Genomic DNA, 25285 nt, shown 5'->3' on the forward strand with positions numbered 1-25285 from the left:
GCTCTTGCCCCACCACAGTTTGTGTGGATAGCCTCTGTTCTACGCCGAGAACGATGCCAAGCTCTTTTATCAGATTCTGAAGGCTGAATACGAGTTTGACTCAACTTACTGTGACGATATCTCTGACTCCGGTATGGTAGCCCTCCACTCTCAGATGAGGGAGACATAAATCCAGTCCAGTTCAGTATGTATTACATTATGTTGCCAGTATTATTCCTCCTTGTCAGTGGGTTTGTATTATTGGAAATGGGTCCCTGGGATTGGTGTTGTTTTAAGCGTGTATACAACTGTCAGTGTGTGTATGGGATTAGCTATAATACACTGACATGCCAAGGGACAATCACTGACAGAGTCACTGATTGATGTTGTTATGTTTCTCCTGTCCAGATGCTGTTCTTGTTTTGTTTCCGGTCTATTTATTATTAAATCCACACCCTGTACTTGCTTCTCGTCTCGCAGTGTCTGTCGATACAGAACGGTTACATTTAGAGAGCACCAGGGATCATGATACACAGAGTACTTAGAGAGACCTGCAGGACTGGTTCAAAGTCAGGCCAACGCCATGCTGGAGTCAGTGTTTTTACTGCAGTCAAGCTCCTTGTTGGTGCCTGGGTTGAAGTCTTAGTTTCCCACTCCTTTGGCTAACTTTTGTTTTATCAAACTATATGTCATGAGGTCATCTACAAACTTGTAAAAACAAACGCTCTTTATATTTGTACTGTATGTTTGAAATATGTTTAGCTCAAGAATGGCGCCGAAGTAGATGGCTGCCGTTTTACGATCCCGTAACCAATTGTGCTATTGTGTATGTTATTTGTAACTTATTTTGTACATAATGTTTCTGCCATCGTGTTTTATGACCGAAAAGAGCTTCTAGATATCAGGACAGCGATTACTCACCCCGTACTGGAGGAATACTTTATCTTCAACGAGTCGGACAGGAAGGATTTACTTCAGACGCCGACAAGGCCCGCATCCCCGTCATACGCAGGAGAAAGAGACAGAGGTATCGTGGACAAAGGTTCGGGTGCCTTGTACGGATCCGTCGCCGAGAGGGTAATCTACCTTTACCATCGGTCCTGTTAGCCAAAGTACAATCAATCGATAATAAAATAGACGATCACAAATATATCCTACCAGTGGGACATTAAAAACTGTGATATTTTATGTTTCACCGAGTCGTGGCTGAACACCGACATTAATAACATACAGCTGGCGGGTTTTAAGCTTTTTCGGCAGTACAGAACAGCGGCCTCTGGTAAGACAAGCGGTGGCGGTCTATGTATATTTGTAAACAACAGCTGGTGCACGAAATCTAAGGAAGTCTCAAGGTTTTGCTCGCCTGAGGTAGAGTATCCCATCATAAGCTGAAGACCACACTATTTACCAAGAGTTTTCATCTGTATTTTTCAAAGCTGTTTATATACCACCACAAACTGATACTGGCACTCAATGAGCTGTATACCGCCATAAGCAAACAGGAAAACGCTCATCCAGATGCGGCGCTCCTAGTGGCCGGGGACTTTCTTGCCTGCATCTAGCTGATCTAGGGTGTAATCATTAGTCTAATGGTTGCAAACTAGAGTTTCTACTGGACAAATTCAGGTATGTTTATCGCTGTTTCGTCTCGTTCCGTTTGCTTCTGCTTAAGAAACGTTTTTCAACAGAATCAGCGGAATGAATACACCCCTGATCATACGCAAACACAGTTCACTTTCATAGCTGCCACAAACAAACAGCATGATCACTTTGCTTGTTGTAATTCCTTCTCGCATCTATGGCCTGTCCTCCTCACTCACCTTTTCCCTTCGCTTGTGGACTTCAGTGCACAACACATCAGCTGTCTGTGACTAGGTGAAATAACTTTTCCAAGCCAAACCTTCATATCATAACCGTTAACCGCCACACACAGCCTACATCGTTGTCACCATATTACAGTGCATTTGGAAAGTATTCAGATTCCTTGACTTTTTCCAACATTTATGTCATTACAGCCTTATTCTAAAAATTATTAAATAAAAAAAATTGTCCTCATCAATCTACACGCAATACCCCAAAATGAAAAAGCAAAAACAGGTTTTTAGACAATTTTGCAAATCTATTAAAAATAAAAAACAGAAATACCTTATATACATAAGTATTCAGACTCTTTGCTATGAGACTCGAAATTAAGCTCAGGTGCATCCTGTTTCGATTGATCATCCTTGAAATGTTTCTACAACTTCACTGGAGTCCACCTGTGGTAAATTCAATTGATTTGACATGATTTGGAAAAGCACAAAGTTGTCTATATAAGGTCCGACAGTTGACAGTGCATGTCAGAGCAAAATCCAAGCCATGAGGTCGAAAGAATTGTCTGTAGAGCTTCGAGACAGGACTGCATCGATGCACAGATTTTTATTTATTTAACCTTTATTTAACTAGGCAAGTCAGTTAAGAACAAATTCTTATTTACAATGATGGCCTACCCCGGCCAAACCCTAACCCGTGCGATGCTGGGCCAATTGTGCGCCGCCCTATGGGACTCCCAATCCCGGCCGGTTGTGATGCAGCCTGGAATCGAACCAGGGTCTGTAGCGACACCTCTAGCACAGAGAAACAGTTCCTAAGACCGCTGTGCCACTCGGGAGCCCATAAAGATCTGGGGAAGGGTACCAAAACAAAAACTGCAGCATTAAAGGTTCAAAACAACACAGCGGCCTCCATCATTCTTGAATGGAAGAAGTTTGGAACCCCCAAGACTCTTCCTAGAGCTGGCCGCCCGGCAAAACGGAGCAATCAGGGAAGAAGGGCCTTCGTCAGAGAGGTGACCAAGAACCCGATGGTCACTCTGACAGAGCTCCAGAGGTCCTCTGTGGAGATGGAAGAACTTTCCAGAAGGACAACCGTCTCTGCAGCACTCTATTAAGCAGGCCTTTATGGTAGAGTGGCCAGATGGAAGCCACTCCTCAGTAAAGGGCACATGACAGCCCGCTTGTAGTTTGCCAAAAGGCACCTAAAGACTCTCAGACCATGAGAAACAAGATTCTCTGGTCTGATGAAATCAAGATTGAACTCCTTGGCCTGAATGCCAAGCTTCACGTCTGGAGGAAACCTGACAATATCCCTACAGTTAAGCATGGTGGTGGCAGCATGCTGTGGGGATGTTTTTCAGCGGCAGGGACTGGGAGACTAGTCAGGATCGAGGGAAAGATGAACGGCGCAAAGTACAGAGAGTTCCTTGATGAAAACCTGCTCCAGAGATCTCAGGACCTCCGACTGGGGGCGAAGGTTCACCTTCCAACAGGACAAAAACCCTAAGCACACAGCCAAGACTATGCAGGAGTTGTTTGGGGACGAGTCTCTGCATGTCCTTGAATGGCCTAGCCAGAGCCCGGACTTGAACCTGATCGAACATCTCTGGAGAGACCTGAATAAAGCTGTGCAGCGACGCTCCCCATCCAACTTGACAGAGCTTGAGAGGATCTGCAGAAAATAATGGGAGAAACTCCCAAAAATCAGGTCTGCAAAGCTTGTAGTGTCATACCCAAGAAGACTCGAGGCTATAGTCGCTGCCAAAGGTGTTTTAGCAAAGTACTGAGTAAAGGATCTGAATACTTTTTTTAATTTTTATACATTTGCAAAAAAATCTAAAAACCTATTTCTGCTTTATCTTTGTGGGGTATTGTGTGTAGACTGATGAGGAAAAAAACTATTCAATTGACTTTAGAATAAGGCTGTAACGTAACAAAATGTGAAAAAAGTTAAGGGGACTGAATAAAATACAAATGCACTGTATGTGGCTGCACTTACTGCAGCAAAGAAGAACATTTTGAAACATGGTATGGCCAGGATGCTCTACTAATATCTTGACTCTGGAGAGGTCCACCACTAGAATCCACAGAGCTAAAGCCAATACAATATCCACCTATAGGAGAGCCATCTCTTTCATAACATCACAAATAAGTAGAGCAGTCAGCTCATGACCAAATACGGACCTTTTTCCATCTCATTCCTAGTTTGAGAGATGATATGCGTAAACCTATATTTTTGGCTGTTGTAATTGTTCTGTCTTTTTTGTTTGTTTAGCTATTGTCCTGTGTTGTGGTTGTCTATTGGTATTTCTGCATGTATGCAGTCACTGTTTTATTATTAGTGAAACATTTTTATAAAAAATATTGAAAGGTGTACCTAGCCGCCAGTATGTTCAGTTTATCATGAATATTTACAAAAACAGAGATAATAAAGTAGAAAGTAATGCTACAAAAAAGTTTTCCATAGTCTGCTCAACGTAACGTTATAACTATAACCACTGTTCCCTGAAGGAGGGAAGCGAGGTACAACATACTATGGGGGAGTCGCACTCTCACAACTTTGGTTGAAGTATCTACCATCACGCCTGATAAGGCCAATGAATTCCACGCCTCACTGGAAGCCCGCCTTCCACTAGCGATAAGCGTGAGGCTTGGATTCATTCCTTCCATTTAATACCGCTCTTCACCGAGCCCAGCTATTATAAGGTAAATATATATTCCCATATCCAAATGGATTATTCATTGACCTAGCTCTTATCAATAGCTCTTATCAAGTTGTAAATTACATGGAGAATAGTGTTATTTCTATCTAAAAAAATTAAGTAAATGCTTTTTCCACTTGGAACCGGCAAGTGGAAAAGACGCACCACTGCCACATCTTATTCAATCTCCACCATCAAACAGTGGGTGAATAGCATGCTATTCTCATGCTTAAAAGGCGCTGCATGGTCAATCCATTGTCTGCATTTGCCATGCAGCATTTATTGTGATACAGCCTCTGCAGAAGTCAGGGCATTCATACTTATTGCGATTCGCAGAGCAACGCAGAGCCGTTGAGCAAATCAGTTGTGAAGAAAGTTGTCAAGGAAGTGACTTTGTGTTTATATAGGACCTCCCGCCCCTACCTACCATCAACCATTCATGTCAATGTGGAGCTACACGGAGCCCTCCGAATTTTTAAAAATTTGAGAGGCGTACAGTGATGCGGTACAGAGCTCAATTTGGCCTCTTCGTGCCTCCGGAGGCTCTGCAATTGCATCACACCCTACATACGGAGTCTCCGACCACATTTTTGTATGAAGCATAAGTTCAAGTTTAAGTTTAAGTTCAAGGTCAGAATAAGCATAGAGAGAAAAGTGCAAAAAAAAGGGAATTATGTTCCATTTACGGCTCACTTAAGTTTGGTCGGAATTGGGCCCGATGTCTACAGGGAATATACTCTGGATACTACTGAGAAGTGCATAGGAAAGGCGTGCATAGGAAAGGTGTACATTTCCTAAGTCGGAATCAGACCCTAAGAAAATACTGTCTGTACCTACAAATAACATAAAAACATAGAAGACATTAAAGCAGTAAGCCCCCTTTGAGACTTGCACAATAAAAAAATAGACATCAATGATATGGTAATGAAATCAGCAGCATCAACTCCAGCTATTCGTAGGCGAGAAAAATAATGTCACCATGTCATAATGATCATATGCTTAACAAAATGATGATTATAATTATAATTTTAGAATGAGAGGATTGTATGTTGCTGCTGCTAGGGTACACATGAGATAGCCGCTCTGGCACAATCTTCCACATTCATACTGAATGCTCAAACCAAGGTCTACGACTTCCTCTTAGAAGCTGCTGGCTTGTCACGCTCACAGGTTCCCCATAAGCTTTACTCACTAGCTTTGTTAAGAAACATCATGTCAACAGAAGAGAGAAGCCCCCTCTCCCTCCTCCTGTTTGCACTGGCAATTGAACCGCTTGCAGAAAGATTTAGACAGGACCCAAACGTAACAGGTATCAATATTGGTAAACATGAATATAAACTAAAATAATTTGCAGATGATCTCCTGATATACCTGACCAAAATGGAAAATCCAATGCCCCCTTTGCTAAGAACGTTTTCAGAATTCTCAAAGATCTCAGGTTATAAAATTAACATGGGAAAACACTAAATAATGGCAATAGGAAAATCCTTTAATGGAGAATTTCACCCTGGGGGAATCTCTGCTTGTTTTCATCATGTAAAATGTACAGTACCAGTCAAAAGTACCAGTGAACACACCTACTCATTCAAGGGTTTTATTTATTTTTACTATTTTCTCCATTATAGAATAATAGTGAAGACATCACAACTATGAAATAACACATATGGAATCATGTAGTAACCAAAAAAGTGTTAAACATATCAAAATATATTTTATATTTGAGATTCTTCAAAGTAGCCCCCCTTTGCCTTGACGACAGCTTTGCACACACTTGGAATTCTGTGATTGTTTGAGCCAATCAGTTGTGTTCTGACAAGGTAGGGGTGGTATTCTGTTGAAAATGGCACCGACAGAGAGGGCTGCCTTGCTTCTAGATCTTAGGAAACTTTGCGGTATTTAGTTTTTTAATGTATTATTTCTTACATTATTAGCCCAGAAAATGTTTTGTGTTATTACATACAGCCAGGAAGAACTATTGGATATCAGAGCGGAAGTAACTCACCAGAAATACCAGCATTATGACCATTACTACAACTTTCCAGAAGCGGATCCTTTGTTCGCACCTCCAGGGCAATTTAATTGATTCCAGAGTTCGACCCAAAACAACATCGTCGAAGGAGAGGTACGAGGAGTGGTCTTTTAGTCCAACTTAGGAGGCGCAAACAGCACCCATGTCACGTTCCTGACCTATTTCTGTTAGTTTGTTGTATGTGTTAGTTGGTCAGGACGTGAGTTTGGGTGGGCATTCTATGTTTTCTGTTTCTATGTTGGTTTAAGGGTTGCCTGGTATGGCTCTTAATTAGAGGCAGGTGTTTGGCGTTCCTCTAATTGAGAGTCATATTTAGGTAGGTTGTTTCACAGTGTTCGTTGTGGGTGGTTGTCTCCTGTGTCAGTGTTTGTCGCACCATACGGGACTGTTCGGTTTGTTTTTGTACATCGTCATTTTGTGTAGTCTATTTTCCTGTTCGTGCGTTCTTCGTGTTTAATGTAAGTTCGTCGTCCTGGTCTGTCTACTCCGTTTGTTGTTTTGTTAGTTATAGTGAAGTTCGTGTTTTTTTCGTCTTGTCTTTAAATAAATTATGTGTTGACAACCCGCTGCGCCTTGGTTCCATCACTACTCCTCCTTTTCGGTTGAAGAGGAGGAGGACTACCGTTACAGAACCACCCACCAATCCAGAATCAAGCAGCGGTGTAATCGGAGGAAGGGACAGCGCAAGAAGGAGGAATGGACTTGGGACGATGTTTTGGACGGTAAAGGTTGCTACACATGGGAGGAGATCCTGGCTGGAAGGGATCGCCTCCCATGGGAACAGCTGGAGGCACTGAGGAGAGCAGAGGCAACCGGAGAGGGGAACCGGCGTTATGAGGGGACGCGTCTAGCACGGAAGCCCGAAAAGCCCGTGAGTACCACCCAAAAATTTCTTGGGGGGGGGGGGGCTAAGAGGTAGTGGGCCAAGGGCAGGTAGGAGACCTGCACCCACTTCCCAGGCTAACCGTGGAGAGCGGGAGTACGGGCAGACGCCGTGTTACGCAGTAGAGCACACGGTGTCTCCTGTACGTGTGCATAGCCCAGTGCGGGTTATTCCACCTCCCCGCACTGGTAGGGCTAGATGGAGCATTGAGCCAAGCGCCATGAAGCCGGCTCTACATATCTGGCCACCAGTACGTCTCCTTGGGCCGGCTTTCATGGCACCAGCCTTACGCATGGTGTCCCCGGTTCGCCTACATAGCCCGGTGCGGGTTATTCCACCTCCCCGCACTGGTCGGGCGACGGGGAGCATTCAACCAGGTAAGGTTGGGCAGGCTCGGTGCTCAAGGGAGCCAGTACGCCTGCACGGTCCGGTATTTCCGGCGCTACCTCCCCGCCCCAGCCCAGTACCACCAGTGCCTACACCACGCACCAGGCTTCCAGTGCGTTTCCAGAGCCCTGTTCCTCCTCCACGCACTCTCTCTATGGTGCGTGTCTCCAGCCCGGTGCCTCCTGTTCCGGCACCACGCATTAAGCCACCTGTGCGTCTCCAGAGCCCTGTACACACTGTTCCTTCTCCCCGTACTCGTCCTGATGTGCGTGCACTCAGCCCGGTGCCACCAGTGCCGGTATCACGCACCAGGCATATAGTACGCTTTGAGAGTCCAGTGTGCCCTGTCCCTGCTCCCCGCACTAGGCTTGAAGTGCGTGTCTCCAGTCCGGTGCCTCCAGTTCCGGCACCACGCACCAGGCCTACAGTGCGTATCAGCCGGCCAGAGTCTGCCGTCTGCCCAACGGCGCCTGAACTGTCAGTCTGCCAAGCGCCGCATGAACTGCCCGTCTACCATGAGCCTACAGAGCCTTCCGCCAGACAGGAGCAGCCAAAGCCTTCCGCCAGACAGGATCAGTCTGAGCCATCCGTCTCCGCAGCGCCATCTGAGCCATCCGTCTCCGCAGCGCCATCTGAGCCATCCGTTTCCCCAGCGCCATCTGAGCCATCCGTCTCCCCAGCGCCATCTGAGCCATCCGTCTCCCCAGCGCCGTCTGAGCCATCCGTCTGTCCCGAGCCATTAGAGCCGCCCGTCTGTCCCGAGCCGTCAGAGCCGTTAGTCAGTCAGGAGCCGCTAGAGCCATTCGTCAGTCAGGATCTGCCAGAGCCGCCAACCAGACAGGATCTGCCAGAGCCGCCAACCAGACAGGATCTGCCAGAGCCGCCAACCAGACAGGATCTGCCAGAGCCGCCAACCAGACAGGATCTGCCAGAGCCGTCAGTGAGCCATGAGCGTCCAGAGCCGTCAGCCAGCCATGAGCGTCCAGAGCCGTCAGCCAGCCATGAGCGTCCAGAGCCGTCAGCCAGCCATGAGCGTCCAGAGCCGTCAGCCAGCCATGAGCGTCCAGAGCCATCAGCCAGCCATGAGCGTCCAGAGCCGTCAGCCAGCCATGAGCGTCCAGAGTCGTCAGGCAGTCATGAGCTGTCCCTCATCCCAGAGCGGCTATTTATCCAGAACTGCCCCTCAGTCCAGAGCTGTCTCTCTGTCCTGAGCTGCCTTTCAGTCCGGAGTTGCCCCTCTATCCTGAGCTACCTCTCTATCCTGAGCTACCTCTCTATCCTGAGCTACCTCTCTATCCTGAGCTATCCCTCTGTCCTGAGCTATCCCTCTATCCCAGTGCTGCCCCTTGTGTCGATGTTACCCAAAAGATTAAGTGGGTGTAATATGAGGGTGGTCATTTGTAGGGGGAGATGTAAGCTGGGATTGACTATGGTGGGGTGGGGACCTCGCCCTGAGCCTGAGCCACCACCGTGGTCAGATGCCCACCCAGACCCTCCCCTAGACTTTGTGCTGGTGCGCCCGGAGTTCGCACCTTATGGGGGGGGTTATGTCACGTTCCTGACCTATTTCTGTTAGTTTGTTGTATGTGTTAGTTGGTCAGGACGTGAGTTTGGGTGGGTATTCTATGTTTTCTGTTTCTATGTTGGTTTAAGGGTTGCCTGGTATGGCTCTTAATTAGAGGCAGGTGTTTGGCGTTCCTCTAATTGAGATTCATACTTAGGTAGGTTGTTTCACAGTGTTCGTTGTGGGTGGTTGTCTCCTGTGTCAGTGTTTGTCGCACCATACGGGACTGTTCGGTTTGTTTTTGTACATCTTCATTTTGTGTAGTCTATTTTCCTGTTTGTGCGTTCTTCGTGTTTAATGTAAGTTCGTCGTCCAGGTCTGTCTACTCCGTTTGTTGTTTTGTTAGTTATAGTGAAGTTCGTGTTTTTTTCGTCTTGTCTTTAAATAAATTATGTGTTGACAACCCGCTGCGCCTTGGTTCCATCACTACTCCTCCTTTTCGGTTGAAGAGGAGGAGGACCATCGTTACAAACCACCGCTTTCGAGTATAATACTCGCTGATGTTCAGTCTCTGGATAATAAAGTTGACTAGCTCAGGACGAGGGTTTCTTTCCAGAGAAAAATCAGGGATTGTAACATACTCTGTTTCATGGAAACATGGCTCTCTCGGGATATACTGTCTGAGTCCGGCTAGCCAGCTGGATTCTCAGTTCATCAAGCAGACCGGAATAAATATCTCTCTGGGAAGAAGAAGGGTGGGGTTTTATGTTTCATGATTAACAACTCGTGGTGTAATTGTGATAACATACAGGAACTCAAGTCCTTTTGTTCACCCGACCTAAACATTTTTTACAAGAATTTAGCTACACCTGCAATAACATCTGCTAAACACGTGAATGTGACCAAAACAATTTAATTTGATTTGATACAGAAGATAGCCCTATTTGGTAAAAGACCAAGTTCATCTTATGGCAACAACAGCTCAAATAAGCAAAGAGAAACAACAGTCCGTCATTACTTTAAGACACGTAGGTCAGTCAATATGGAAAATGTCAAAAAACTTCCTTCAAGTGCAGTCGTAAAAACCATCAAGCGCTATGATGAAACTGGCTCTCATGAGGACTGCCACAGGAATGGAAGACCCAGAGTTACCTCTGCTGCAGAGGATACGTTCCTTAGAGTTACCAGCCTCAGAAATTGCAGCCCAAATAAATACTTCACAGAGTTCATGTAACAGACACATCTCAACATCAACTGTTCAGAGGAGACTGTGTGAATCAGGCTTTCATGGTCGAATTGCTGCAAATAAACTACTACTAAAGGACACCAATAAGAGAAAGAGACTTGCTTGGGCCAAGAAACACGAGCAATGAGCATTAGACCGTGGAAATTTGTCCTTTGGTCTGGAGTCCAAATTGGAGATTTTGGTTCCAACCGCCGTGTGTGTGAGACGCGGTGTGGGTGAATGGATGATCTCCGCATGTGAATTTCCCACCGTAAAACATGGAGGGGGATGTGTTATGGTGTGGGGATGCTTTGCTGTTGACACTGTCTGTGATTTATTTAGAATTCAAGGCACACTTAACCAGCATGGCTACCACAGCATTCTGCAGCGATACGCCATCCCATCTGGTTTGGGCTTAGTAGGACTATCATTTGTTTTTCAACAAGACAATGATCTCCAGGCTGGACCTCCAGGCTGTGTAAGGGCTATTTTACCAAGAAGGAGAGTGATGGGGTTCTGCATCAGATGTCCTGGCCTCCACAATCCCCCGACCTCAACCAAATTGAGATGCTTTGGGATGAGTCGGACCGCAGAGTGAAGGAAAAGCAGCCAACAAGTGCTCAGCATATGTGGGAACTCCTTTAAGACTGTTGGAAAAGCATTCCAGGTGAAGCTGGCTGAGAGAATGCCAAGAATGTGCAAAGCTGTCATCAAGGCAAAGGGTGGCTATTTGAAGAATCTCAAATATAAAATACATTTTGATTTGTTTAACACTTTTTTGGTGATATGATTCCATATATGTTATTTCATAGTTTTGATGTCTTCACTATTATTCTACAATGTAGAAAATAGTAAAAATGAAGAAAAACCCTTGATTGAGTAGGTGTTCTAAAACTTTTGACCGGTGGTGTATATAAAAATAAACGTGGAGTCTGTTTTGTGACACTAATACGTGTCACATATGAGTTTGCAAGCAATGTAAAAATCAATAAAAAATCACTGAGTTAATAAAACTGTGTCTCTTTTTGCTTTCTTGAGTAGCCAGCAGCATACCACCCTGCATACCACTGCTGGTTTGCTTCTGAAGCTAAGCAGGGTTGGTCCTGGTCAGTCCCTGGATGGGAGACCAGATACTGCTGGAAGTGGTGTTGGAGGGACAGTAGGAGGCACTCTTTCATCTGGTCTAAAAAAATATCCCAATGCCCCAGGGCAGTGATTGGGGACACTGCCCTGTGTAGGGTGTCGTCTTTTGGATGGGACGTTAAACGGGTGTCCTGACTCTCTGAGGTCATTAAAGATCCCATGGCACTTATCGTAGGGGTGTTAACCCCGGTGTCCTGGCTAAATTCCCAATCTGGCCCTCAAACCATCATGGTCACCTAATAATCCCCAGTTTACAATTGGCTCATTAAAAAAGTAAAATAACGGTAAAATAAATAAATAAAAAAGCACCTCCAAAATGCAGGTGTTTCAGCCTAGCTCAGTGCTTTCTGTGGTGGGGCAGCCATTAGAAAATACAGAGCGTATGGGTTGGTAATGTTCTCTAGTTACTCCATGATTGGCTCAGTATTCTGTCACTCAAGTTGTCACGCCTGCTCCCGCCCCCCCCATCTCTGGTACTCGAGGGTGCCAGGATGCCCTTCATTACACACACCTGTCACCATCATTACGCGCATCTGCACTCATTGGACTCACCTGGACTCCTTCAGGTTTGTTGATTGCCCCTCTACGTATATCAGTTGGTTCCCTGTGTCAGTATTATTGTCATCATGTCATTTTATTCCCCCTGTCCAGATGCACCATTTCCAATTTGGTTAAAGATGGTGTTGTTAGCTCTACCCAGAGTACCTCCTGATTTAACCAGGTTACTAATGATGTTTGTCATATTATCAGAGAAGTCAGGGGGCAGCATGACACAGTAATCATCATTGTCTATTCCAAGGGCCCTGCAGGCCCCACCCTCTTCTGCCAATATGTAATCAAAAGCCATTTCATGTCTGGTAACTACTGCCTTCAAATTCTGCACATCTAGTGACAACTGAGTAAAACCTTGTACGGTCAAATTAGTAAGGGCCTGCATGGAGTATGTCAAATTGTTCATCCACTTACCCTTTACTACAACTCCTGCACCTGGAAAGATTACTATGGCTGCCATCTCTACCTGAGACAGCACATGTCCATAAGCCTCATTATTTTGAGCCACAGCTCTTTTAGCTCTATTATTCGATCTGATACTAATTTGCAGTGAACTGTTCAGCAGCTCAGAGGCAGGTAATGTAGCTGCTGTCAGTTCAGTTTTCCCCAGATAACCACACCCTTTCCATCCCATGGGGAGGGAAATGTAGCCATTACCCCCACAGATCCAGAGATGTTCCGGAGGTGTCCCCATGCCTTTGCCTATGTTTGACATATTTACCCTAGTTATCAATTGTTGCCCATCCACTACATCAAAACTACTGGTTTCCATTTTTAGGCCTGTGTAAGACAGGCAAATAGTGGTGTTTCCTACATTCACATTCCCTGAGTTGCAGATACAAGCAGGGGGAGTTATTGTGGATTTTAATCCTGCCAACACAACATCTACTACCCGTCAGATACTCCTTAGCTGTATCTGAACTATTACCCATTGTCTTATCGGAGAATCCGCCTTCCCATGCTGCTTCCTTCCCCCCAGTGACCAACATCAGAATAGTATCATTGCTGTTTCTTTGTCAAACCCTGGTATTGTTCCTTTGCATAAAAGGAAGTAATCAACATCCAAAATCATTCTTACCAATTGGTACTGCTTGGGTTCCCCACAGAGAGGCTGTGGAGGTGGGTTTCTGGAAAATCATTACCCGTGTGCCAGATGTGTTCCTCTTCTCCTGTAATCCTATGTATGTCACTGCTTTCACCCATTTATTATTCTCTACATCCCCGTCCACAAAAGGAACGAGTAGGATTTGGAGAGCAATAAATACCCTGCGTGTGTGTTTCCATGGTTGCGATTTTCTTGTTTCACAACCATAGAGTGTGTGTACGATGGTCCTCGACATCTGATGACTCTTCAGGTTCTGTGGCTGTTCCCTCTGTTGGTTGTTCTGGCCTTTGGTCTCGACCCTCTGTGGCTGTGGTCTTCCCAGTTTCTCCTCTGTTTTACTCTCATCGGTGGATCTCAGCCTCTTTTGTTGCCATCCATCCATCTTGGCTGGTTCCATTTTCTCTTATGGTCTCGTAGTTTCACCCAGTCTCCTACACAGATGGTCAGAGCATCTGGATCCTCACCTGGGATTGGTTCTGCTGCTTTCCTCGTGTGAGAGTGGAGAAAACTTACAACAGACGTTAGTTCCTTCATGTACTCAAGATGGTCACACTGTGTCTGTTATGTCTATCGGTCAGTCATAGGTCTCACCCCTGGGGTTCATTGGTCGTCTTGTTAACATCTCATAAGGTGTACACCCAATAGCTTTGTTAAGGCTGCTGCGCATTTTCATGAGGACAAGGGGCAAGCATTCCACCCAACTAATTTTTGTGGAATGTCAGGCTTTTGCAAGCCCCCCCCCTTTGATCATTTAATTAACCCTCTCTGTAATCCCGTTACTCCACGGGTGATAGATGGACACAAACTTCTGATCAACACCCATCATTTTGGCCACTTGGGCAACCACATCTCCTATGAGATGGGTCCCATTGTCTGCAGACAAAACCTCAGGCACTCTGAACCTGAGTATAATTTCCCTGACTAGCAATTTTGCAACTGTTCGCGCATCGCAGTTGGTGGTGGGAAATGCTTCCACCCACCTGTCAATTATCACCAGGCAATATCTCTTTCTTTCTTTTTGCTCTATCATGTCTATGAAATCCATAGCAAGATGAACAAAAGGTCCTTTTGGAGTGGGGAACCTCCCTGGTTGCAGTGGAGTTCCCATGTCTATGTTATATAACAAACATGTCGCGCAACAATAAATAAACTTTTTTTTATTTATTTATTTATTTATTACACGTACTGATTCAAATTTTGGCAAAACCCTTGGGCCGAAATCTTCTCCTCCTAAATCTTCTGATCCTCCTAAATCCCCCCTTTGACCAATGGCTCACTCCATAAGCCAATCGGCAAATATTAAAGATCATGGTTGATAGTAAACAGGGCATGCCAGACAAAAGATGTAGCCATAAGTAAACCCTCTTGCTCTCCAAACCCCACTAGCATACGTTGAGTCTGAGTAGACAGTAAGTGCCTTTCTTGCCCCTAATTCACAATATGTTTTCAGAGCTAATAATTCTGCCTGTTGCGCTGATAAATGTTCTGGTATAACCTCAATATCACTTTCCACATCTACTACAGCAAATCCTACATGTTTCTTCCCTGTGCTTTGATCTATATAAGCAGAACCATCAACAAACAGCACCATGTCAGAGTCAAGCAGAGGTTCATCAAACAAGTCTTTGTCCAGTACACATTCCTGGGCTGTCCCGATGTCCCTGTTATTGTTCCTTCATTGTTGATTCAGAGGGAAATAAGAACTGTTGGTTTTCTGATTTCCCATTGGCCATGGCTGTCCTCTGTCATTAACTTGTCCTCCTTGTCCATAGGGCATAGGTGGCCCCGGGGGAGCATTTCCAGCTCTGGTCGAGTGGTACTGTGGCTGAGTTTCCTCTTTCTCTGCGAGACCCAAAGTTCCCTGTGCCGCTGTTGTAACCTCTTCCTCTTTCATTTCCCCCACACTGCGAACTCGCATGCCCCAACTGCCCACAGGTCCAGCATTGAGTGTTGTTCCAGTCATGCAGGGCTCTGGCGGGCCCACCTCTTCTTCCAGTTCATGTTTGTGGGTCACCATAAGGTTGAGTGGTGAAAATCCCATACCCTGTAATTTGGTCCCTTTTCCCCTCACAATTTAGCCTACTGTTCTGATTTGGTGGTGCACATGTAGCCTATAACCTGTTTTAGAGAAATGCAATAATGTAATATTGTAAGAGCTTTCATTGTCTACTTATATGCTCCCTTTATTTATCCTCCGGTTCTGACTTGGTGTACAGGGAGAATACTATCAGAACGACCCATCTTCTGAATCCTGTCGCTGTATATTTCAAAAGTGCTGAACAAATAGTTATATTGACTACGTCCATCCTTGTCACAACTTCTGCCGAAGTTGGTCCCTCTCCTTGTTCGGGCGGCGTGCGACGTCACCGACCTTCTAGCCATCACTGATCCATTTTTTATTTTCCATTGGTTTTGTCTTGTCTTCCATCACACATGGTTCCAATCCCATAATTTACATGTTGTGTATTTAACCCTCTGTTCCCCCTCATGTCTTTGTCAGTGATTGTTTGATTGTATTGTATGTGCAAGTTATGTTCTGGTGTGCGACAGGTTTTGTACCCACTTTTATTGTTTAGTATATTTTGGTTTTCTGAGTTTTTGAACACTTATTAAACGGCTCCGTTTATAACAAGTTCGTTCTCCTGCGCCTGACTTCCCTGCCACCAGAACGCACCCATTGCAGTCCTAGCTCGCTCATTGATGTCTTATTCGAAATTACGGATTGCCTCTTATCCGCTCGTTGTCCCCTAATGCCATAGTTTGTACATCTCAATTGTCAATAGAAACCACATTTGTTTAAGCAAGTCAGCCATATCAACTATATTATCTAAAAATGGAAAGAGCATTGGCGACGGGGAGGGAAAAAATCCTGCAGTTTGAGGTCATGTGGCAGAAAGTGATAAGTACAATGGAGATAGGGGTTGGGGCTAGTGGGTCTGGGCAAGTGTGATGTAGTGATGCTTGTATAATGTCGTCGTTTGTATGTGTATGTTTTGTATTTTCTATAAAATATCAAACACAATCTTATAAAAAAGAAGAGAGAAACCTAAGGCTGAAAACCTAGCGTGGGTGTATTTCCCAGCGTTTCCTGTTCAGCAACTTGCATCTGAGGAAACCACAGACACAAACTTCTAAAAAAATAACCGCCTTTATCTTTCAACATCCAGCTCTGACAGCTGTAGCAGTTTAGTGTCAGTTCATGTTAGTCCTCCAGAGATGACTAACGCCACCTGCAACATCACCCACTACAGGTACCCTCTCTTCACGGCCACCTACAGTGGCGTGCTGGCCCTGGGTCTTCCCCTCAACACCCTCTCTCTGTGGCTCCTGTTATGCCGCTTGGGGGTCCGCTCGGTGCCCTTGATCTACATGGCCAACCTGGCCCTCTCAGACCTCCTCTTCACCCTCTCCATGCCGCTCCGGATCCTGTACTACGCCAGGCGCCACTGGCCCTATGGACACCTGGCCTGCATGGTCTCTGGCACTCTGTTTAACGTCAACCTCTACTCCAGCTCCTTCTTCATCATGTTTATTAGCGTGGACCGGTTCTTGGCTGTGGTCTATCCTCTGCGCTCACGCCCACTGAGGAGGATCGGTGTGGCCTGGAAGGCATGTGCGGCCGTATGGGTGGTGATTGGTGCCATGGCGGTGCCAGTGGCACTGACTCACCATGCCAGACAGAACCAGTGCGTAGGGTGGCGTTGCTTCGAGGGCTACACTCAGGACGAGTGGCGCTTTGGGTTCAATATTATCTGTGTGGCTGCTGTCGTGGGAAATGCCATTCCGTTCGCTGTAATCGTGGGCTGTACGGTGGTCGTGGTGCATAAGCTGAGAGTGCAGAAGGCCTCCTCTTCCTCATCCTCTGTGGATAAGAGCCGGATGGTGTGGCTGCTTGTGATCAACCTTGTGATCTACACAGTGTGTTTCATCCCCTTTCATGTTGCAGTAGTCCTATTTGGGCTCCACAAGCTACAATTCCTGCAATCCCAGTTCCCCTTCTTTGACTTCCATATTGGAACTATCTGCTTGGCTAGTGCCAACAGTTTCCTGGATCCTCTCATCTACTACTTCAGCTCCAAGATTCTGAAGATGGGGAGAGGGCATACAGGAACTGAAGTTAAATTCCATGGTTCTGCCTAGTAGTGGAGGACTGGCATTAGTAGTGGTGAGAATGCTAGAGATGGTCTTGAACGAGTTAATGGTGGACTTTGTTGTTCTTACACATTCTATACTGTATTTATGAATGCGTGTGAGAAGTCAAGTGGCAAATGGAAGGCAGTTACATTGGTTAGGATGTTGACTGAAGAAGCACCCTCATTTGTCCTGTATCGCTTAGTCTCATTTTTGTGAAAACTTCTTCTGTCTATTATGAGTGTGATGGGGAACGAAATGTCAGTTGTGGTGTGTGCTTGTTTGTGTGGCAGGAGAGAGAGATGTCACTAATAGCCCTGAAGTATCATAGATACATAATTAATGTACCAAATGTTGTATATGACAGTTAAATTGTAGCTTCGTCCTATATTATTATATTTTATAAAGCCGTTTTATAAACCTGTTGAATGTCTTCCTCTGAAGGGAGATGCAGTTGAAATGTTATTTTCTCTGATTATTGGTCATTGGTCTGACTTCTGTGCTTGGATTTGCCACAATGGAATGATGTATTATGAAAATGTTTCTATAAGAAATATATTAAACGTTCATTTAGCCTTTGTATTCTCATGTGTCATTCTGTTTCTCTAAAACACACACACAGGACAATGAAAATGCAAAGGTAAAAGAACTAAGCCGTGTAGTTGAATTGTTTATTCATTAGGTACTGTAGTAGGATAAGCTATTACAAGTCAAATGACAGTACAGCATGGCGAGTCAGAAGAGAAGGGGACAGATCATGAAAATATACATCATACAGTAGGTCCCTTTTAAAACAGCAACAGAATTCCTTCATATCATACAGTATAGTAAAAAAAAAAGGTTAAGAGAGCAAGACAGGCAAGCAATGAAGAGATGGTAGATCAGGATAGCAGGTATGGAACCTGGCTACAAGGATTCAACTGCAGACAAGAGGCTGATCCCACTAGACAGAAGGAAGAGGACGACCACGTCCCAATTCTCCATCCTTCTCCGGAAGTGTTCACTTGCACACAGAATCAGGAAGTAGCCAAAGACATGCAGAAAGAAAGAGTTGAAATCTAAAACCGGTCCCACTGTAGGTAATTTATAAAGCTAGATCCATCCCCAAATATGCCTAAGTAACACCCTCACGACTCAACATAGCGTTAATGACTATATATTTGGTTCCGTTGGCCCATTGAAAGCACTGCTACCTCTGTCTGGCTCCATGTGAGAGCCAGACAGAGTCAATGAGTGGAAGATACCACAAAGAGGGACAAACCACAGAGAAATGATCAGTCAATCACAAAACAAGTTTAGATAAAAATCTATGCATATACAGTATATATTGCTTATAGGAATGATGCAAAATACATATACAGAATTCATGATTTACATAACAGGCGAAAAAACATTCAAATATACGAGGTATGTTTCGGGCATTTCTGGACAACAAAAACAAGACATCATCATGGGTTCACTTTGGTTGAACCGAGAGACCAATAAAAACACGTCTGTCTGCACAGCGCATGAAGCAGCATTATTCCCAATTCTCTTCACTGTTACACACACTGCACAGGGTTACAAAGAGAAGAAAAGTAAAATACTGAAAGGATAAACATGCCAACTCAATCTGAATCGATTGAAGTAAAAACCCGAGACAACTCATCTGATTAAGCTGGCGTCGACCTCATATCAAATCCTCAAAAAAGATCTGTACAACATGACATTAAAACCCAAGGAACAAAAAAGCTAAGGATTCATTGCATTACCGGCATTATCAAAATATACAGACCATTGGAATACAAAAACAAATAAAACCAACACCAGAGCAGTAAACAACCCTTCAACTTGGGACAAAAAAAGGAATAAAAGTAAACATTAAAACCAATAACTATTTGGACAAACACAATCTTTTTAAAGTGCAATATAACGCCTAAGGGAGGTGCGAGGTATGGTTTGAGAGTTGGCTTGGTGGTGTAGGGAGGCCATCTTGCCATCTTCTCCCTCGGAAAAGTTAGACCCTGTCACAGATCACCGTCTCGACAACAAAGGTGTTCTCAAAGTGACGGATGCTGTGGCAGTTCCTCGCCTCGCGCTTGTCGATGCCTGGAGAGAGGGATGGAGAAGAAGAGAAGATAGGTAAAGCTTACATCCAGCGTTATGTGTCATGTTCAATTATGTTCTACCTATAACATACTTTTGATATGATATGGTTTGGGATATCTATTGTGCTATTGCTGTGCTGGGTCACAGAGGTACTGGCCACTCCCCATTTGTGTTCATATATCCACATATTAGGCGCCTAATAACCATTATGATACAATTTATGAACAGACATCCTCATAAGACTAGATAGCTATAGCCCACTGCCTACCTCACTCACTGTTACCATGACTACCAGTACCAGCCTCATCTTGGATCAATGGAGTCGCCTATCAGTCCATATGTGTTCAGTGGCAAGGAAGCATGTTACATCATTGCTCTGGTTCTATAACTGGCCAATCACAGAGCCACACGGAGGATATTCCTACTGCGCAGCACTTTCTTCCCCACGCACGCTGCCTGATGGTGTGTTGGAGAAATGACTCACAAACACACACGCTATGTCTCTGACATGATAATCATACAGGGATGTGTGTGTGGAAGTTCGCCAAACAACTCATATTGTGGGAGGCTAGCGCCTGGCTGAGCCCACACAGTATGTGCGTGCTCTCACACACACACACACACACACTCCCTGTCTGAGCCCACACAGGAAGCTCCGATATCGACATGGCCATCTCCATTTCCTCTGCGATGATGGGTATCACATGGCGACTTCTGACGGTCAGTGTTCCTCCCACCACACAGTCAGTCAACCCACGGATTCTCTGTTGACTCAGCGACTACTGTGAAAACACACACTCTTCTGTTCTCCTCTCCTCTCTACAGGAGAGGACGTGTCTAACTGATAGCATAGCACTTACATGCATCTCACGTTGCCAAGGACATCAGTGTGGGTGTGAGTGCGAAATTGTACGCGGGTGTGTGAGATAGAGGGAAAAATAATATGTGTGTGTGTGTGTGTGTGTGTGTGTAGTACTTACGTCGGCGTGCATCGCGTCGGCGTTTGAGGCGGTAGGTGTCTTTGCCATAGCAGAGCCGGTGGATGAAGGGCCCCAGCTGTCTCATGTTCCTCACCCTCCCCGTCACCACCATCTCCTCCTGGATGATGTAGGTCTGGGGCAGATATGTTCCCCTCTGTTGGAGAGGGAGACAAACACACTTTATATCACAGGCCGTACACAGATTAAGTCAGACATGACCGCAGTGTTCTACTGTAGGATACACACGCAAACAAACACCCAAACAGAATGTCTCTCTGAAGGACACACACACACACACTCACACACCTCCGACAGACATCACACAACAGCATACCTTGACATTGACCAGCAGCTCCCACAGGTTCCGTGGTGGCATGACCAGGGTGGTGTTGAGCTCAATCACGTAACACTTGTCCAGGGCAATGTCATGGTACGCAGTCAGACCCTGGAATTAGAAATGACAGCAACAAATGTATCATCAATTCCGAGGTATTGAATAACTTTTTACCTTTGAGTAGCAGAAAGGTATTTGCTAACCACGTCTTGCAGCAGAGTTGGAGGAAGGAAGTGTCAGCACTCCAGTCTGACACTTCCTAACAGAGAAGGTCTCAAAACTTTCATTGCCTTGTAGACACATTCTCCAGAATCATAGGCTCATATGTATAACAATTGGCAATGGGTGAGTCTTCTGGCACAAAATGGCTACCTTGTATCATACTCCACTTTGGCTGTGTGTATTGACATAGGGATGACTGAGGGTCCCTTGGCTCTTACCCTGTGGAAGTCGTGGATGATATCTGCAGGGTCGCTCCCTCCGAAATGGGGTACGGGCACGCTGATCTGCTCATAGTTGTCGTCCAGGTAGATGCCCACGTTCTCCTCCAGCTCCTGTCTGCCGTGCATGGGGGAGTGCACCGAGTCCTCATACAGAACCCTGCAGTGGAACAGACTGTCCTCGGGAATCTAGAACACACAGGGAGAACAGATCAGAACAGGGTTAGGATAGTCGGGGATAGCTATATGTGGTATATCTATATCATTGATCATTGGTTCAATCAGAACCAATCTGTCTGTATGATTGAATATGAGAGGGATGATGTGGCAGGTAGTAGTAGCTACTACTGGTAGTTGTACAGTAGTATAGTTTAGTAAGGTGTGTGAGGTAGTATGTAAAAGTAATAATATTTTACCTGTAGTATGAAAAATAAGTGAATAGTGGTAGGTGTATTATAGTAGTATAGTGAAGTACAGTAGTATAGTACCTGTGGTATGAAGTAATAGCGATAGACATATATGGAGGCCAGCACCAGTCCTGACATGAACACCACCAGGCCAAAGGTGGGACAAAGCAGTCCGTTCAGATGAGACTTCTTGGGCCTCAGAGGAAGAACAAGCTCCTGGTGGAAGAAACAATACACAGGTCAGACCTACAGGCCAGTGTTAGATAAGAGTGATAAGAATTATCAGCAGGATGCTTCCACTATGAAACAGACGTTTCCATTTCACTCAAGTAGCTAAGCAGTTATCTTCACCCAAGAAGAAAAGCAGGACTATGCTATCATCAAGTTCATCTGAGCAGAAATAATCAGTCATATAATATCTTTAGAGTGAAGTTTTTACACAGCGACACTTTCCTGTGCTACACCCAAGAAGAAAAGCAGGACTATGCTATCATCAAGTTCATCTGAGCAGAAATAATCAGTCATAATATCTTTAGAGTGAGGTTTTTACACAGCGACACTTTCCTGTGCTACACCCAAGAAGAAAAGCAGGACTATGCTATCATCAAGTTCATCTGAGCAGAAATAATCAGTCATATAATATCTTTAGAGTGAGGTTTTTACACAGCGACACTTTCCTGTGCTACACCCTACCAAGCCATATCTTGCTTGTTTAGTCTGTGATGAGGTGATTCTGTCCTTGCCAAGTGGTTAGTCAGAGAGGAAGTCTCCAAGACGTACTGTAGGCTGAAGGCTGGAGATGCTGGAGATGCCTCCTCATCCCAACAGCCCACCCACAGTCTCTCAGCCCTACCGTCAGTCTGTTCGCTATTAGCGATACGCTAGTCGCTAGCTAGAGACGGTACCCACACACGGTTGCTAGGGACTACGGAGGATCAAACGGGATGAGACGGATTGTGTTGTGTGTGCCCGAGTGACGGCGAAGGAGGCTGGCACGGTTGTCTGGGAGCTCTATTCATAGACCTCTACTTCCAAGTGCCTTATTTATAGCTGTGACAGCTGTTACATCACCACCTCCGGTAGGAGGGTGATCAGAGCGATTGCGTGGAAGAGGGATCTCAAGCCGGAGTTGGTATTAATAGTCTTTATACAGATTTGGCATATACACGTATCCTATGACGCCTTTGCAAGAATCCCCTGTCTCCCACCCAATGTAGACTATTTCTAAATCTGATGGAGGGTAGAGTTATCTAGCCCATAGGCCTACAGTTGCTCAGTTTGACAGTCCAACTGCAAAACTCAAAATGCATTTATTCTGCCACCTGTAGAAATAAAATGCAATGTTTGCCACAAATGGCAGGACAACACTATACCATCCAGGTGTTCTCTAATGACACAGACCTACAACTGTGACGTCAACGCTAACAGATTGAGCGGCCACATATAGAAACAACAGTGTTTGAATACTAAGAGTCAACACTTTTGGCAAATGTTTTTTAGGCAAATCCAGTATGGCCACCCTTTTAGCAGCTCCCTGGCAGTTATGTAACCAAATGCATATGTCTTATGACTCTCTACAGTGTGACTTAATTTCTTTCTTTCCTTCATCTGGTTTGAATGAACAGAACAGATGAAAGCCACCCGAAGTAAACCTATATGGCACCTACCAAATTGCACCTGTGAAGTATTTTCAGATCAGTGCAGATTGCATAGATTTGGGTGATCATGACACAAGGAAAATAAATCACATTACACTATTTAAATAAATGCATTGCGTCCTCATTTGCATTTATTTTATAATACAACAACCCCACTGCGCAGGTGGCCCTCACGCGCAACCTTCTGGATTGGCCGCGGAAACCACTTCGGTGACGTAACCATAGCGCAGCAATAACGTCTCCATTTGTATGCACAATTTGCATCGTAATTATTGATGTGATACAACTTAACAATATCAAATAAAATAAAACGTTTTGTCTTGAAAGCTTTCGATAAACATAACTATTATTCGACTAAAATTGTATAGGATAGCCTAGGATTCGTTGCTACATCTGTGGTGTATTCATTACGGCAACTGTTTAACGGAAGCAAACAGCAAAACGAGAGTTTCTATTGGACTAATTAGGGTAAATCCCGGCCCGTTTCGTTCAGTTTATGAAACGTTTTGCAACAAAATCAGCGGAATGAATACACCCCTGCAGTGTGTCGTGGTCGTACCCCCCCTCCCCCAGCTAGCCTAAGAAGGTGACCTAATGTCAACATCCTCCGGCTGTGCTGTCTAGCTTGTATCTGTTTTAAAAGGTTACTTTAGATCTGTGTTTCCAGCGCTTTCACTGCAACAGTGTATCATTGCTGGTAACAATAGTACCAATAATACTAACAATAAATGATGTCGTGGTACTATATGCAGATTGACCTACTGCTGCTGTTATGGTCTGTTTTGGAAAAATAGCCCTGATATAATCTAATTATTGCATCTTGGTCAGCAAAAAATCCCTCTTTCTCAACAACGGCATGTCAATACATGGAACATAGAAAAGAGATGCTGAACTCACGTGTTCATAGGGCATGAGAATCTCGGCTTTGTCTCCATCGAGCTCCTTCTCTGCTTTCTGCGCCGAGACCGACTGGAAAGTAATCTTCACCATCTTTGTATATCTTTTTCAATACACTGACTTCCTCATTCGATGCTGGTTGATTATATAGTTGCACGGTTCTTTCGCCCCCGTCCTATCAAGATCCTCTCTGACCTCAGATAAGCGTAGTTGTGACGAACAACCGCATGTGGGACTCGAAAAAAATCATACCCTTATCACTTTTCAAAATAATTGTCGACATCCATATGAGGTTGATTCAAATGTTGCTTTTATTAGCCTGTTGTTTATGTTATTGTGTTTTATAATAATTGAGTTTGTATAAATATTGCTGGACTGAAAACAGTTTCCACCTAAATGGACGTTTTTCACTGCATTAATTAGATTCTGAATATGGTGTTTCTTTGCAAGATTGGTTAGGGGACCTTTATTTTGAAGGTTTGCACCAGATATGGGTATACTTTCCTCATCTTATTTTTAGCGCTTTTTCTTCTCTGATTTGACCGAATAAACTCTGATCATCCGGAAGTCTATAATGATACGCCTATACAGGAATGATACTGAAATTATCTCTTTAATGACGTGAAATTTGATATGTGAATGTTAACCACACATGTATAATCACTACGGAGTCTGAGTTTACACAGTCGGAAATTTACTTTGTGTTTAATTTAGCTGTTTTATTATTCTAAAGGCCATACTATAATGCCTACGCATTAATAAACTATTCATATGAGATAACAACTCCTATAGCAATGTATTAGCTGTCTGTCTGTTAGATCGTATCAATAGAGCGCAAATGGAGAAACATCTTCAATTCATTTCATTTCACAACTCTCAATAAAGATAAGCATTGGAGCCCATGTGCCAAAGGTTGAGTTGACCTACAATAATATATATAAACATTTTGATTTTGTCATTTTGGCAGATGTTCTGTTTGGACTTACAGTCGTGAGTACATGCATTTCTATTTGTACAGGTCCCCAGT

At 44.6% G+C, this 25285-nt stretch overlaps 2 protein-coding genes across 2 annotated transcripts; one reads left to right on the forward strand and one right to left on the reverse strand.

The window, feature by feature from the left end:
• The first annotated feature begins 16539 nt into the window (after positions 1-16539).
• On the forward strand, positions 16540-17985 carry lpar5a (lysophosphatidic acid receptor 5a). The gene has a single exon (XM_055867776.1). It carries the CDS (start codon positions 16540-16542, stop codon positions 17461-17463), a length of 924 nt encoding a protein of 307 aa, XP_055723751.1. The 3' UTR covers positions 17464-17985.
• Positions 17986-18111: 126 nt separating this feature from the next.
• On the reverse strand, positions 18112-24484 carry itm2cb (integral membrane protein 2Cb). Its single transcript, XM_055867170.1, has 6 exons — positions 24259-24484; positions 21785-21919; positions 21297-21485; positions 20857-20967; positions 20523-20676; positions 18112-19542 (listed from the first exon to the last, which is right to left on the reverse strand). The coding sequence occupies exons 1-6, from the start codon at positions 24349-24351 to the stop codon at positions 19451-19453; spliced, it is 774 nt and encodes a 257-aa protein (XP_055723145.1). The 5' UTR covers positions 24352-24484; the 3' UTR covers positions 18112-19450.
• Positions 24485-25285: the final 801 nt, after the last annotated feature.

Source organism: Salvelinus fontinalis, chromosome 17, assembly GCF_029448725.1.
Source record: "Salvelinus fontinalis isolate EN_2023a chromosome 17, ASM2944872v1, whole genome shotgun sequence".
Taxonomy (NCBI): domain Eukaryota; kingdom Metazoa; phylum Chordata; class Actinopteri; order Salmoniformes; family Salmonidae; genus Salvelinus; species Salvelinus fontinalis.

Excerpts from the sequence above, each read along its gene's own strand:
- lpar5a (XM_055867776.1), top strand. The coding sequence starts at position 16,540 with ATGACTAACGCCACCTGCAACATCACCCACTACAGGTACCCTCTCTTC.
- itm2cb (XM_055867170.1), bottom strand. The coding sequence starts at position 24,351 with ATGGTGAAGATTACTTTCCAGTCGGTCTCGGCGCAGAAAGCAGAGAAG. Across the intron at positions 21,486-21,784 it reads GCTATTACTTCATACCACAG|ATTCCCGAGGACAGTCTGTT; the intron begins GTACTATACTAC and ends TGTGTGTTCTAG. Across the intron at positions 20,968-21,296 it reads TCATCCACGACTTCCACAGG|GGTCTGACTGCGTACCATGA; the intron begins GTAAGAGCCAAG and ends TTCTAATTCCAG.